The sequence below is a fragment of the Mycothermus thermophilus genome (genome assembly GCF_041956435.1).
Source record: "Mycothermus thermophilus strain CBS 625.91 unplaced genomic scaffold VTJ04scaffold_7, whole genome shotgun sequence".
Classification (NCBI taxonomy): Eukaryota; Fungi; Ascomycota; class Sordariomycetes; order Sordariales; family Chaetomiaceae; genus Mycothermus; species Mycothermus thermophilus.
Window position 1 is genome coordinate 2020268 of NW_027191433.1, and position 12068 is coordinate 2032335.

Below are 12068 nucleotides of genomic sequence, written 5' to 3' on the forward strand. Positions count from 1 at the left end.
TCTTATTTTTCTTCCTCTGCCTCTTTTTTCGTCTTCTCCTGCTTGACCTTCCTCTTCTTCGGCCTCAAGACCTTTGACCAAACCCTTAACTTCGGCTCCTCATCTCCCCTCCCCATCTTGACCAACCTCTCCTTCTCCTCCTTCAACGCCAACTCTCTCTCCATCTTGACGTACTCCCACATCGCTTTCCCTCTCGCCACCAAATCCTGCTGCTCCTTATTCGAAACATCCCCCAAGTACGAAATCACCTCCCACAATGATTTAGCAAACGTCGGCTCCGGCTTCACCGTCTCCCCCTTCTCGGCCAACAACTTGGCGACCTCCCGTTCCCAAACATCCTCATACTTCGCGTCCACAATCCCATCGTCGATCAACTCCTTCATATCCGCAATCCGCTTCGCGCGTCGCTCACTCTTCTGCCTCAACACTCTCTCCAAAAACCTCGGCTGGGGCTTCTTAAACCTCAAAAACGGCACCCCCGCCGCCGTCGCAGCCAGCACCGGCGGCTTGCGGACTCCCGAGGGAAAACTCTCCAACGGCCTGGGCGGCACTGCCGGTGCATACACCGGCGGATGCACGCCCTCCGGAGTGACGCGCTTGATGATAGTCTGCCGCCCCTCGATAGGCGCGGTAGCTGTTTTCTTCCTCTCCTCCTCCTGCGCGGCGTTGCGCGCCTTGATTTTCAACACCCGCTCATTGTTCTTGCGCACAAACGCGACAACGGAGGCGCGCTCCGGGCTGTCGGGGCTTTCGGCGGCGCGGGAGAGGAGGGTGAGGAAGCGGTAGCCGTTTTTCAGGGCCGAGCAGACCAGGCGGTGGGAGGTTTCGCGGCGGTTGCGGCGGAAGGCGTTGCGGACGAGAGTTTGGATGGGCTTAGGGTCGCCGAGCGGGGAGCCGGTGGTTAGGTCATTGGGGAGGGGCACACGCTTGCTGGTGCGGACAAGGGCTCGGTAGAGGGCGAAGCCTGGTGGGGGGGTTAGTCGGGTTTTATTTTGATATTGGGCTATTTTGAACTGAATATTGGTCAATCGAATGCTTCTTAACTTACATGCTGCTCGGTGCCGCGAGGAGCGGGCGGGGACAAAGAATAACGGCATTCATCAAGGATGCGGGCGCCGCTTGTAGATTGGAGAGTCGCAGCATCAAGGCACATCAATGACATCAAAACTTTTGGCGGGGACCCCGGAACGGCGCGACCAGGAACAATCGGCAACGCGGGATCACGTGACCCATTTAACAGACAAGCTCGGGCAATATCACGGACGAGGGGATTCCAAGAGGGGCAGAAAGCAGTGCATAGGATGTCTCTCTATGCAGCTGCGATAAGCTGCCATGTACGATGATGTGCGAAATTCAATTCCAGGTGTCCGTTCCCCGTCCAACCGTCCAGCGCCCAACCATATCACCCATCTTCCTCAAAGTCTCTCCCCTTAACAGATATGCCTCCCGGTCCGTCACGTTGGCATCCTATGAGTCCCTGTAACACTCGTACTTAGCTCCCTCAGGCGGCTGAGGAAGTTTCTTGTGCTCGTCCATGAATCTACGCAGGGCAGTCAGCGTTTGTTTGTTCGACAGAGCAACTCAGAGGCACAGCTTACTTCCGTATCGCAATCAGGGCGGCCTCCAGAGTCAGAGGGTCTTCCTTCGGCCTCGGGTTCTTGGCCAGCTGCTCGGCGATCCTGCTCCAATCCCGGAGGATGCCGACATAGTTCTTGTCCACCTTACCGTTGGTTGGGTCAACGCCGGGGAGGTTGATCATGCTGACGAAGTGGATCTCGGGGGGCTCTTTCGGGTAGTTCGGGCCGCACTCCATCTTGAGCTCGTAGATGCGGTTCTCGTGGTTGCCCTGCAGAGGGAAAAGTCAGCTGAGGCTGGTGTCGCAGGCAGTTGCAGGCTGTCGGCTTACATGAGGAGGGCCCCAGATGGTTCCCCGCCAGTGTGTCATGTAAATGTCCTCAGGATCCTCGAGACCGTACGAGCACGCGCCTAGAGCCGGGAGCAGAATGTCAGTCTGTATGGAAAGGCCTTGACCCATTTGCAACAGCAAACCGACCTGCGCCCAGGCCCTTCTCGCCCTTCTCCAGCTCGGCGAGGAGCTTGAAATTCCGCGGAACTTGGGCCGCCATATCCGGCTTGTTCGGTCGTTTGTTGTGATGAAGGCGGTGGAATGAGTGGTGGTGTGTCGTCGCAGTCGGAAAAGGGAGCGATGAGGTGGGTAGTGGTGGAAGGTTCGTCGAGTGGTTCGGATTGAGGCTGTGAAGGTGTTGGGCAATCGGTGAGGGACAGGCGCGAGAAGAGTGTCGACGAGGAAGCGTGAGGCACTGCGGGGACCTTGGGGGACCCTGGTCGCTGCGGGACACTGATGGAGGGGCTGCCAAGACTGCTGAGTCAGCCTTTAATGTAAGGGTTAGGGTTCGGGTTCCCAGAGCCCAAAGACGGCTGACCAAGGGTTCATCCAGCAGGCCAGCTCTCATCATCTCTCATTCATTGCTCCTGGCTCATCGAGATTGCCTGAGACACAACACACGTCAACCTCCAAGTTGGCCGAGTTCCACCTCCATCAATACCCCACTCACCCTCAAAACCCAGAATGCCCGCGTGTTGATCTTGATATGCGAGTATGACGTCCCAGTTGTTGGCGTCGGAGCTCGCCAACCTCATCCAGGAGAGCAAGCGCAAACACAATGACCTGCGTCAGGTGCGCACTCCAGACACACTCATACATCGCCAGGCCCGGATAGCCGCTAATATGTCTCCAGGCCGCCGAGAAGTCTCTCGAGGAGCTCAAGTCCTTGAGGGCCACTACTGAGGCTCAAACCTCCGAGGAACTCTCACAGCGGCCCAACTTTGTCAATCCGTTCATTATCGCCTGCGGCACCAAGAACGTCAAGTTCACAGGTATCGCCATCGTCTGCTTGCAGCGCCTCATCATTGCCCGGGCTCTCCCGCGCTCTCGGCTAAGCCAAGTCCTCGAGGCCCTGCAACAGGCCACCACTGCTGGTCTCGATGTCCAGCTCAAGATCCTTCAGGCCCTGCCTGCTTTGCTATCTAATTACTCCGCCGACGTCAAAGGGGAGCTTCTCGTGACTGCCTTGAACGTGTGTTTTGTTCTCCAGTCCAGCAAGAATGCTATTGTCAACAACACCTCCGCTGCCACCCTGCAGCAACTGGTGGTGTCTGTCTTTGACAAGGTGGTGACTGAAGACAGTGAGTACCCGTGCTCTTGGCTTCCTTATCAGTCAGCCTCTCTAACCTCTACCCTCCTCAGAATCCGGAAATGACCAACCTGTTGTTGGCGAGGTTCCCCTCCAAAATGGTAGCGTACCCCTTAGGTCTGCTGCTATGGACGCTTACAGAGTGTGTCACCCTGTGTCTCCGCGGATTCTGGTTGGCAACTAACCTTGCCTAGGTCTTCCATGATATCTGCCTTTTGACAGAGGCCCAGAGGCCCGAGTACCTCCGAGTTACAGCCCTGCCCACAACTTTCGGTTTGGAGCTTATCGAGTCCGTCCTGACCAACCATGCCACCATCTTCCACGCCCACCCTGAGCAGGCCGACATCCTGAGAACTAGGGTCATGCCTTTCATCATCAGTGCCCTCCGAGGAAAGCCAAACTTCGCCACCAGCGTCCGTCTCGTCCGCATCCTGTATACTCTGCTCCGACGTCACCTCACACTCCTCCCTTCTGAAAGCGGAGATGCCCTCGAAATTCTCACACAGATTCTGGATCATGACACCACCCTTTGGAAGCGCGCACTCTGCATGGAAGTGTTCCGTGGGATATTTGCCGACCACGCTCTGTTGCGCCGCATTTTCGTTCTCTATGATGCACAAAAGCGGACCATTCTGAAGGACCTGACGGCTACCTTTGTCCGTGTCAGCACCGAAAAGCCTTCCGTCATCGGCTTGGGTCATCAATCTACTATTCCAGTAGCCGGCAGTTCTGCCATGAACCCAACTGACCAAGTGATGCTCGAGGCTAGTGGCGTGACTGGCATTATCTCCGGTTCAGTGGGCTCTGATGCAAACAACGTTGGTATCAGCACCCAATGGAGTACCATGCGGGTGCCGTGCATCGACCAGCTCGACAAGACAGATGCTCCCACCATCCCCGAGTCATACGTCTACAGCTTGACTCTGTCCTGCATCACGTCTTTGTCGGAAGGCCTTGCCAAATTCATCCTGCCACTTACCGTCCCAGGTGACGGCCGAAGAAAGCGAGGCCCCAAATCACAAGAAGGAGGACGCGATTCTCCTGCGCCTCAGTCTGAGGAAGGGCCCGAAAGGCCTGAGCGGTCCGCATCATTTAAGAGAAACCCGGTTCCGGTCAACCCGCTGACGCTCCAGGGACATCCGTTGTATGAGGAGATCCGCGTCTGCGCAGCTTTCATCGAAGAGTGTTGGCCCGCCATCCTGGCCACCTGCTCTACCTTTCTCTCGGCCGCCCTGGATTCTGAGTATTACCATGGCCTGGTTCGAGCGTTCCAAAAATTCGCCCACGTCGCCGGATTGCTGCAGCTGACCACCCCGCGAGATGCCTTCCTCACGACGTTGGCAAAGGCTGCCGTACCTCCCAGTGTCGTGACGGCTTGTCTCAACGCGGGTTCAGCTCGGCCACCACCCAGTCCGTCAGCCACAGAAGGTGGCGGAAATATCTTCAGCAATGCGCGGGGTCTGCTGAGCGTCGATAACCTGGTAAGCCCGTCTATTGAGAAGCAGCGCCAGCTGTCGATGGACGCGACAAGCACCACGCTTAATACCCGCAACCTTCTGTGCCTCCGTGCCTTGTTGAACCTGGGTATCGCGCTAGGCCCAACGCTTTCTTCATCCTGGAGCATTGTGCTGGAGTGCTTGCAGCAGGCCGATTTTGTCATGTTTTACTCTGGCAAGGCCGCTGGCAGGACGCCTCTCGCTGCCAAGGGCCCTGATCCGATCGCCGAGCAGGAGGCCAGCACGCTCCTGTCCAATTTCAACACGGAGGTCCGGGCTGTCGAGACTGCCGCATCACGCCTGTTTGAGAGCACCGTCGACTTTCCCAACACCGCTTTTGTCGAGATGGTCGAGGCCGTCTGCAACCTGCTCAGTCATTCCCAGCCACCTTCCGAGGCAAGCAGCCGTGCGCAATCACCACCGCCTGGCCCCAGACCTCCTGCTCTAGGACACAGGCGCGTCGCGAGTCTCTCCTCTCCTGGTGGCGCGGTGGGCCCCAATCAAGAGAACCAGTTTGCGCTGTCCAAGCTGGGAGACCTCGCGTCAATCAATATCGAGCGGTTGTTGGCATACCCCCCTGAGGTGTCTGGTTGGGGTCCGCTCACCAAGCAGTTGGTCAAGGTGCTGAGTTCGGCGGCCAACACCGCCCCAGTTCGGAGCCGCGCTGCGGATACCTTGGTTCGGATCCTCCTTGAGGAGGCGAGCGCCATTGCCACACAGCCGGAGGATGTGCGTGCCTTGATCCAGAAGCGCTTGTTGGAAGCGTTCCGTGATTCGCTGGCGCCGCTGACGGCGCCTGGTCGGGACGTGGGCATTGGAAGGCATGCCGTGGATATTGATATCCATAAGATCATGCTTGAGGGGCTCAAGAGTCTACTCGAGAATTGTGGAGAGTCTCTGGTCAGCGGTTGGGAACTGACCTTTGAGATCATCGATAGCATCTTCATTGAGACCAGGACAGGCTATGGAGAGGGAGAGAAGCCGGCACCACGGACATCATTCCCAACGCGCGCGGTGAAGCTGATCCGGCCATCGTTCTCTTCACTTCAGCTCATCTGCTCCGACTTTTTACCGTCGCTGCCGAACGCCTGCTTCCTCAATCTTGTTGACACGCTGTACAAGTTTTGTACGCAGGATGATGAACTCAATGTTGCGTTAACGGTGAGTGGTACATCCCGGAGTGTGTGAGACACTGCTAACTCTCGCAGACGGTGACCTTCTTCTGGGCGATATCCGATTTCCTGTCTTCCAAGAGCCCGTCCATGTCCATCACCGAAGCTATGCTTGGCGATGGCGGTGACCAGTCTCTCGTCAAACTGGCGTCGGAGCCTTTCGAGAAGGGATCTGGTGCCGCCTTGTGGATGCTTCTCTTGCTCAGGCTTACATCTGTGGCCTCGGACCAGCGACTCGAGCTACGGAACAGTATGTCGCCCATGACTCCCTTCACGTGTCAAGACCATGCTGACCGCTCTAAGGTGCCATTCAAACTTTGATGCGCATCATGTCTGCGTATGGAGACCGGCTTAGTCCCGAAGCGTGGTCGGTCTGCATGCGCGCCGTCATCTTCAGCCTGCTCTCATCCGTGGAAGACGAGCTGCGCGAGATGGCCAACAATGCGTCGCGCGAGAAGGACCGCGAAGAGTGGAAGGACACTGCCGGCGTGGTGATCCAGGGTCTGTCAGACCTGTTCAGCTCGTACCTCCACGTCCTGACTGCGCACCGGTCGTTCCCGGATATTTGGCAACAGCTCATCAATCACTTCGGCACTCTATTGGAGCTTGGTCTACTCGACGTCAATGCCTCAACGTTCAGCGCTCTCCGGGATATACTTCACCGATGTACCGCACAGGATCAACCATCCGTGGGCAAAGAAAGCTTGGATCTGGCCTGGGACCTGTGGTCTCGTGATGTCCCAATTCCAGGTGAAGGCAAGCCCGACAGCTCCGCCGACAACCACAAATGCCTCTTGGTCTGGGTTGAGGCGTTGCTGGAGCTCTATGGGTTGATATACGCCGACTTTGGGGTCGAGCGCGTGAAGCGCATGCTCACCCTCCTCCGCGACGCTATGCAGCACGCCACTCCTGGCACCTACGCGAGCGACATTGAGTATGTCACCCCGTTACAGGGCAAGATTCTCGACGTGTTCCGCATGATACGCACTGATGTCGAGGGTGTTCCGTCCGCCGTCATTACGCAGGTTGCAGAGTTTGTCTCCTTGGCCTTTGCTCAAGACGATGCACCCAAGGCTGCTGGAGCAAAGAGGACCTATGTTGCCATGTCCAAGGAGAGCATGTCCATCCTCGAATCCTTGATCATCAAGCACGCGTCGGATCGGGATATCTACGAGACTGGCGCCTTTGCCACGGCTCTTGCAGCTCTCGCGAAACCCATCGATCTCAAGTACGGTTTCAAAATCGTCCCCAAGTCCACCCCGCCGTGGAAGGCTGCCATCACCTCTGCTCTCAACACGCTCGAAGCTGCTCTGCCACGGTTCCTTTCCATGTCACTGCCACGTCCGACGGTCCAAGGCATATGGGAAATCATCGTCTCCATCGCGGCGGGTATCATACGCGCAGATCTCTCCGCTCCCGCTGCCGCTTCGGCCAACATACTCGCCGATCAAGACTTCGACATCACCTCCTTCCAGAAGTTACGCAATCTGATCATCCCTGCCCTAGGCAGTGAGGAGGGAGGAGAAGGCACCCGCCAGACGTACGCCGCCGCGTTGTTCCGCACATCGATCATCCACGCCCCAGCTCCGGTAGAGGAGGCCACTATCTTCAGCCAGGCCGTCGCACCAACGACAGCGGTGGAGTTGAAAGACATGTACACCCTCCGCACTGGCCGGACGGTTGACTCGGCGCCAACACCGCGGAGTAAAATGTCCGAGGTCTGCCTAGACGAGCTCTTCTCCCTTGTTGAATCCCGCGACGCCAGCGACGAGCATATCAAACAGGCCTCCGATCATCATCACGAACAACACCAACACGAAAACTGCGTCCGCCTCGCCCGCACCACGGCGCCGTACCTGCTTCTGCGCTGCGCGCTGACCCTCCGCGCCTACGCCTCCGACCAGCCCTTGCGTGGCCGCATGCCGCAGCCCAAGTCGCAGCGCCGCGAGCTGGCGCACGTCGTGTCCAAGCTGGCCGCGCTGCGGTCGGAGCCGGCGGCGGTGGCGGAGCTGCCGCGGTTCGAGTGCGAGACGAGGAAGCATCTGCTCAGGCTGTATCCGCTACTCGTGGAGGCAGGGAGGGTCGCGGCGAGAGCGGGGGACGAGGTGTTGGTGGGCATGATGACGGGCGTTTTGGGGGTTGTTGGTGGGGAGTTTGGGTTGTAGTATGTCGAGGGGGTGGGTGATTTGTTGCTGGGTGAATGGATGAGGAGGGGATGACTGTCGGGAGGTATTTGGTTTCCAACACGCGCGGACGAGCATCATTTAGACACTATTCGAGGCCGCAAGAGACATGGGGGAGATTTTTATGTACTTTTTCTAATAACAAGTGAGGTGGTTTGTTCATATCTACACTGGAAGGTTGAACCGACCTTTCCCTGGTTTGTTGACCCCTGAACCGTTATATGCCAGCTATGCCTCTCTTGCTTTTCATGGCTGTTTGGTACCTTTTGGCGCCTTTTTGTCTTCCAAAGCAACTCGGAAACGCACACTGCCAACGCTACAAATACATGATGTTGACATTTCCATATGTTTCCATCCCGACTGGCCGCGTCGGACGTGCTAATGGCCTGATGCTCAGCAGTCGGCGGTCAATCGTCGGGAAGGCGTCCGGCCCCAACCATCTCCAGTCTCCCACCCAGTCATCAAACTAAGCCTTGCCATGCCTCTTTCCCTCTCCCACCGTCTTCTGCGGCGCCTCAACCTCACCCCTCAGCTCACCCTCAATCTCGTGCCTCCCCTCGCCAGCCTCGATCACCTTGCCCTGTTCCAAAATCTTCCTCGCCGCCTCCCTCGCCTCCTGCGCGCTCCCCACCTTCCCGTACACGCTCAACGCCGTGGCAATCATACCCGCCATGTCGCCGACATTCCCTGGTACCACGACCGCCGTGCCCTCCTTAGCCAGCTTGGAGAACGCATCCACATACTTCTCCGCCACGGACAGGCTAATGGCGTTCTGCGCGGCGTCCTTACCCTCGGCGATGGCTTTCGCAACCGCCTCGATGCCCGCTGCTGTCGCGCGCGCACGCAAGAGGATGGCCTCGGCATCACCCGCCGCGGCGTTGATCTTCTCGGCGCGAATGGCCTCGCTGGCGAGGATGGCGGACTGTTTACGGCCTTCGGCGATGTTGATGGCGCTCTGCCGCTGGCCTTCGCTTTCAAGGATCTCGGCGCGCTTGGAGCGCTCGGCGGTGACCTGCCGGTGCATGGCCTCGACGACGGGTTTCGGGGCGTGGATGTCGCGGATCTCGTAGCGGAGACAGGTGACGCCCCAGGCCTGCGCGGCCTCGTTGATGGCGGCGGTGATGTTGGTGTTGAGTGCCTGGCGCTCTTTCAGGACGTGGTCGAGGGTGAGCTGGCCGATTTCGGAACGCATGGTGGTTTGCGCGAGCTGGGAGATGGCGTATTCAGCGTCTTCTACGCCGTAGCTGTGAGGGGAAAGAGTGTTAATTGGGAGGCAAAGGGGCCGGAAGAGGAGGGAGAACGAACCTGGCTTTGTAGGCGTCGAATACCCGGGTGTAGAGAACACCGTCCAGCTCCAGCGTCACGTTGTCGGCCGTGATGGCGCTTTGGGAGGGGATTTCAATGGCGACTTCCTTGAGCGACTTGACGTAGGCGATGCGGTCGATGAAAGGGATCAGGATGGCCAGGCCCGGCTGCAGGATACGGTGGAACTTGCCCATGCGCTCGACGATCCAGGCGGTTTGCTGCGGCACGAAGCGGATGATGGTGTTCATGGGCAGTGAGGTCGTCTTTTGGAAGTATGTCGGCACGGGGCCGCCCATGCCGCCGGAGGGGAGGGCATTGTGACGGGTGGTGTGGAAGAAGCGGGTGGGAGGTGCGGATAATTGTGATGAGAGTATCCTGGTCACGGACGGGGTGCGCGCAGCGGCGGTTGTGAGGAGGAGGGGCAGGAGGGAAGTTGGGTACCGAGGGGTTGTCCTGGCGAGGGATGGGACACTTTTGAGCGTCCTCTGGGCTACTGTGAAGGACATTGTGGCGGCCACCTCACATTTGCTGGTGAGGATCAGGGATTGGCACGACCACGGGGTTTTTAGGTGTTCGGTTGGGTTGGTGGGTTGGTGTTGGTGGTTGGGATGAGGATGGAGCTCTTGAACCTTTTGAGCAGTCAGCTACTGCCGACGTCAGTGCTCGAAAAGCTGCAAACAAGCTTCGGCAAGGCGCCAGGTTCGGAGCGGCTTTCTCCGATCTTCCGAGGGTTAGGGTCTGGAACCCCCAAGAACTGTGATGCCTCGACGATACTCCCTCCGTATTCATGAATAGATATCTCAGGGGTCAAAATGCTTCTTAGGGGATTTGGGCATTTTTATCCAGTTTCGTTTGTTATGGTATGAACCGATGATTATGATTCCGATCTATTCTAGACACTCAGATCTATCCCTGACGATGTTGCGGAAATGCCAGACCCTAAACCGCCTCCCGCTCTCCATCGACGGTCTCTAGATCAGCTTTCCAAATGAAGCATGTGATGCCAGCACCACATCTTGACAACATTGCCCCATTTCCTCATACCCAGATGCTCCCTCCATGATTGAGCGCCGCAAACGTCAACTCATCCCCACTGCCGCCCTCCTCGACGGCCCAACGCCGGACGAACCTCACTCCCTGGCACTTACAAGCCCACTCCAGCTCTCCCAATGTCCTTAGCACCTCTTCAGGGTCGGGGACAAACGTGCCCCAGTGTATCGCCACCGCCACAGACTTGCGCTTTTTTCCACCACGTACCCCTTCACCATCTGAAGCTACCCCCTCCTCCTTGTCCTCCCTTACCATCTCCTTGAACACCTTGACCGCGTCCCATGACGGCATGTGGTTGGCTCCCGTAACGCCTGGGCCGTGCCATGGAAGCGGGTTAATCCAGTTCGGCAGGGGCATAAAGCTGCGCAGGTATGAGAAGGTGGCGCCGACAGAGACGGGGAGGAGGAGGACGTCAGGAGCACCGAGGCGGTCGCGGATTTCCGCAAAGGCAGGACACGGTGGGTAGGCCTTGTCTTCCTCGGCTTCTTGGACGACCTCGGAACTTGCCTGGTGTTGGTATTTCTTCGGAGACGGCGGCCAGGATGGTGACGGGTGAAATTGGTAGCCCGTGTCGCCCGCGAAGAAGGCTTTGCAACCACTGTTGCCATCCGCCGGGAGATGCTCGACATACCAACTCGACCACAGCACCGAGTTCTTAGCCCCGGAGCGCCAACTGTTATGCTGTGCCGGTGTGCACCAGACCTTGGCCACCACCTTGTCGCCATCCGCCTCCTTCAGCTCAACCCCATCCCACCAGTCCATCTCCACAATCCGCTCCTCTGGAATCCCACACTCCTCTCGCAACCACAACCCGTTCCCCAACGGCACAAAGAACCTGATACTTTCTCGGTTTTGTTCCCAAACCTTTTTCAACGTCCTGGAATCCATATGGTCGAGATGGTTATGCGAGATCAGGACGCCGTCAATCGCAGGTAGATCTTCCACCTTACAAGGCGGTGGATATGTACGAGCCGGACCCCAGGACTCGCTGGGCGAGGCGCGGTTGGAGAAGATGGGGTCGAAAAGAAAGGCTAGAGGCCGACCACTGCTATCGTCTCCAGGGTCGGTTGGGAATTGCACCAGAGCGCCTGCGTGGCCTAGCCAGGTCACTTTCGCTCTCACTTTGCCAGGGTTCTCATCGTCCGTAGCTGCGGCTGAAGCCACATCTGAAAGTGAGAAATCCGGCTCCTCGACGCGTAAGAGACGCGCCGCTTTCGCGCCAGCTTCGGAGTACCCCGGCCAACCGGGAGGCAGGTCGCCGAATCGCGGCAGCTTTGCGACCTGGTTGCTGTCCGTGGCAGCATTTTCTGATGTGAGATGAGATTCAGCAAGCTCGAGATACCCTTCGTCATCCACGCCCCAGCGGAAGCTGTCCCAGATTTGGGCCGGTGTGGCTTTTTGCCAGGACGGCCATGGATTTCGGAAGCCGACGAGGGTGGATTTGCTGTCTGTCGTAATGTTGGTGGTGGCTGGGTTGTTGTCGGTTAATACCGACTGTCGCGTCCACGATGTGAGGTACGACGTCCAGCTTGAAGAGGATTGAGAAGGGGGTTCAACCGCCGCAATGACATGATGGTCAGGCGGATCGGCGGACTCGGGTTTGGTGATATGGCTGAGGCGAAGGAGCATGATGGGGTGCATGGCTTG

At 58.0% G+C, this 12068-nt stretch overlaps 6 protein-coding genes across 6 annotated transcripts; 2 read left to right on the top strand and 4 right to left on the bottom strand.

Annotated features, from left to right (window-relative positions):
• Positions 1-2: 2 nt before the first annotated feature.
• On the bottom strand, positions 3-1097 carry VTJ04DRAFT_10289 (uncharacterized protein; the record flags this gene model as incomplete). The annotated part of the gene is made up of 2 exons (XM_069358011.1): positions 3-964; positions 1049-1097. 2 exons carry the CDS (start codon positions 1095-1097, stop codon positions 3-5), a joined length of 1011 nt encoding a protein of 336 aa, XP_069215023.1.
• A 58-nt stretch (positions 1098-1155) lies between these two features.
• VTJ04DRAFT_10290 (uncharacterized protein) lies at positions 1156-1434 on the top strand (the record flags this gene model as incomplete). Its single annotated transcript, XM_069358013.1, has 2 exons — positions 1156-1303; positions 1364-1434. The coding sequence occupies 2 exons, from the start codon at positions 1156-1158 to the stop codon at positions 1432-1434; spliced, it is 219 nt and encodes a 72-aa protein (XP_069215024.1).
• Positions 1435-1467: 33 nt separating this feature from the next.
• On the bottom strand, positions 1468-2126 carry VTJ04DRAFT_10291 (uncharacterized protein; the record flags this gene model as incomplete). The annotated part of the gene is made up of 4 exons (XM_069358014.1): positions 1468-1540; positions 1599-1846; positions 1907-1986; positions 2054-2126. The coding sequence occupies 4 exons, from the start codon at positions 2124-2126 to the stop codon at positions 1468-1470; spliced, it is 474 nt and encodes a 157-aa protein (XP_069215025.1).
• A 494-nt stretch (positions 2127-2620) lies between these two features.
• Positions 2621-8048, top strand: VTJ04DRAFT_10292 (uncharacterized protein; the record flags this gene model as incomplete). Its single annotated transcript, XM_069358015.1, has 6 exons — positions 2621-2698; positions 2760-3207; positions 3269-3357; positions 3410-5872; positions 5920-6133; positions 6187-8048. 6 exons carry the CDS (start codon positions 2621-2623, stop codon positions 8046-8048), a joined length of 5154 nt encoding a protein of 1717 aa, XP_069215026.1.
• A 484-nt stretch (positions 8049-8532) lies between these two features.
• VTJ04DRAFT_10293 (uncharacterized protein) lies at positions 8533-9877 on the bottom strand (the record flags this gene model as incomplete). Its single annotated transcript, XM_069358016.1, has 2 exons — positions 8533-9310; positions 9372-9877. 2 exons carry the CDS (start codon positions 9875-9877, stop codon positions 8533-8535), a joined length of 1284 nt encoding a protein of 427 aa, XP_069215027.1.
• A 532-nt stretch (positions 9878-10409) lies between these two features.
• Positions 10410-12050, bottom strand: VTJ04DRAFT_10294 (uncharacterized protein; the record flags this gene model as incomplete). The annotated part of the gene is made up of 1 exon (XM_069358017.1): positions 10410-12050. One exon carries the CDS (start codon positions 12048-12050, stop codon positions 10410-10412), a length of 1641 nt encoding a protein of 546 aa, XP_069215028.1.
• Positions 12051-12068: the final 18 nt, after the last annotated feature.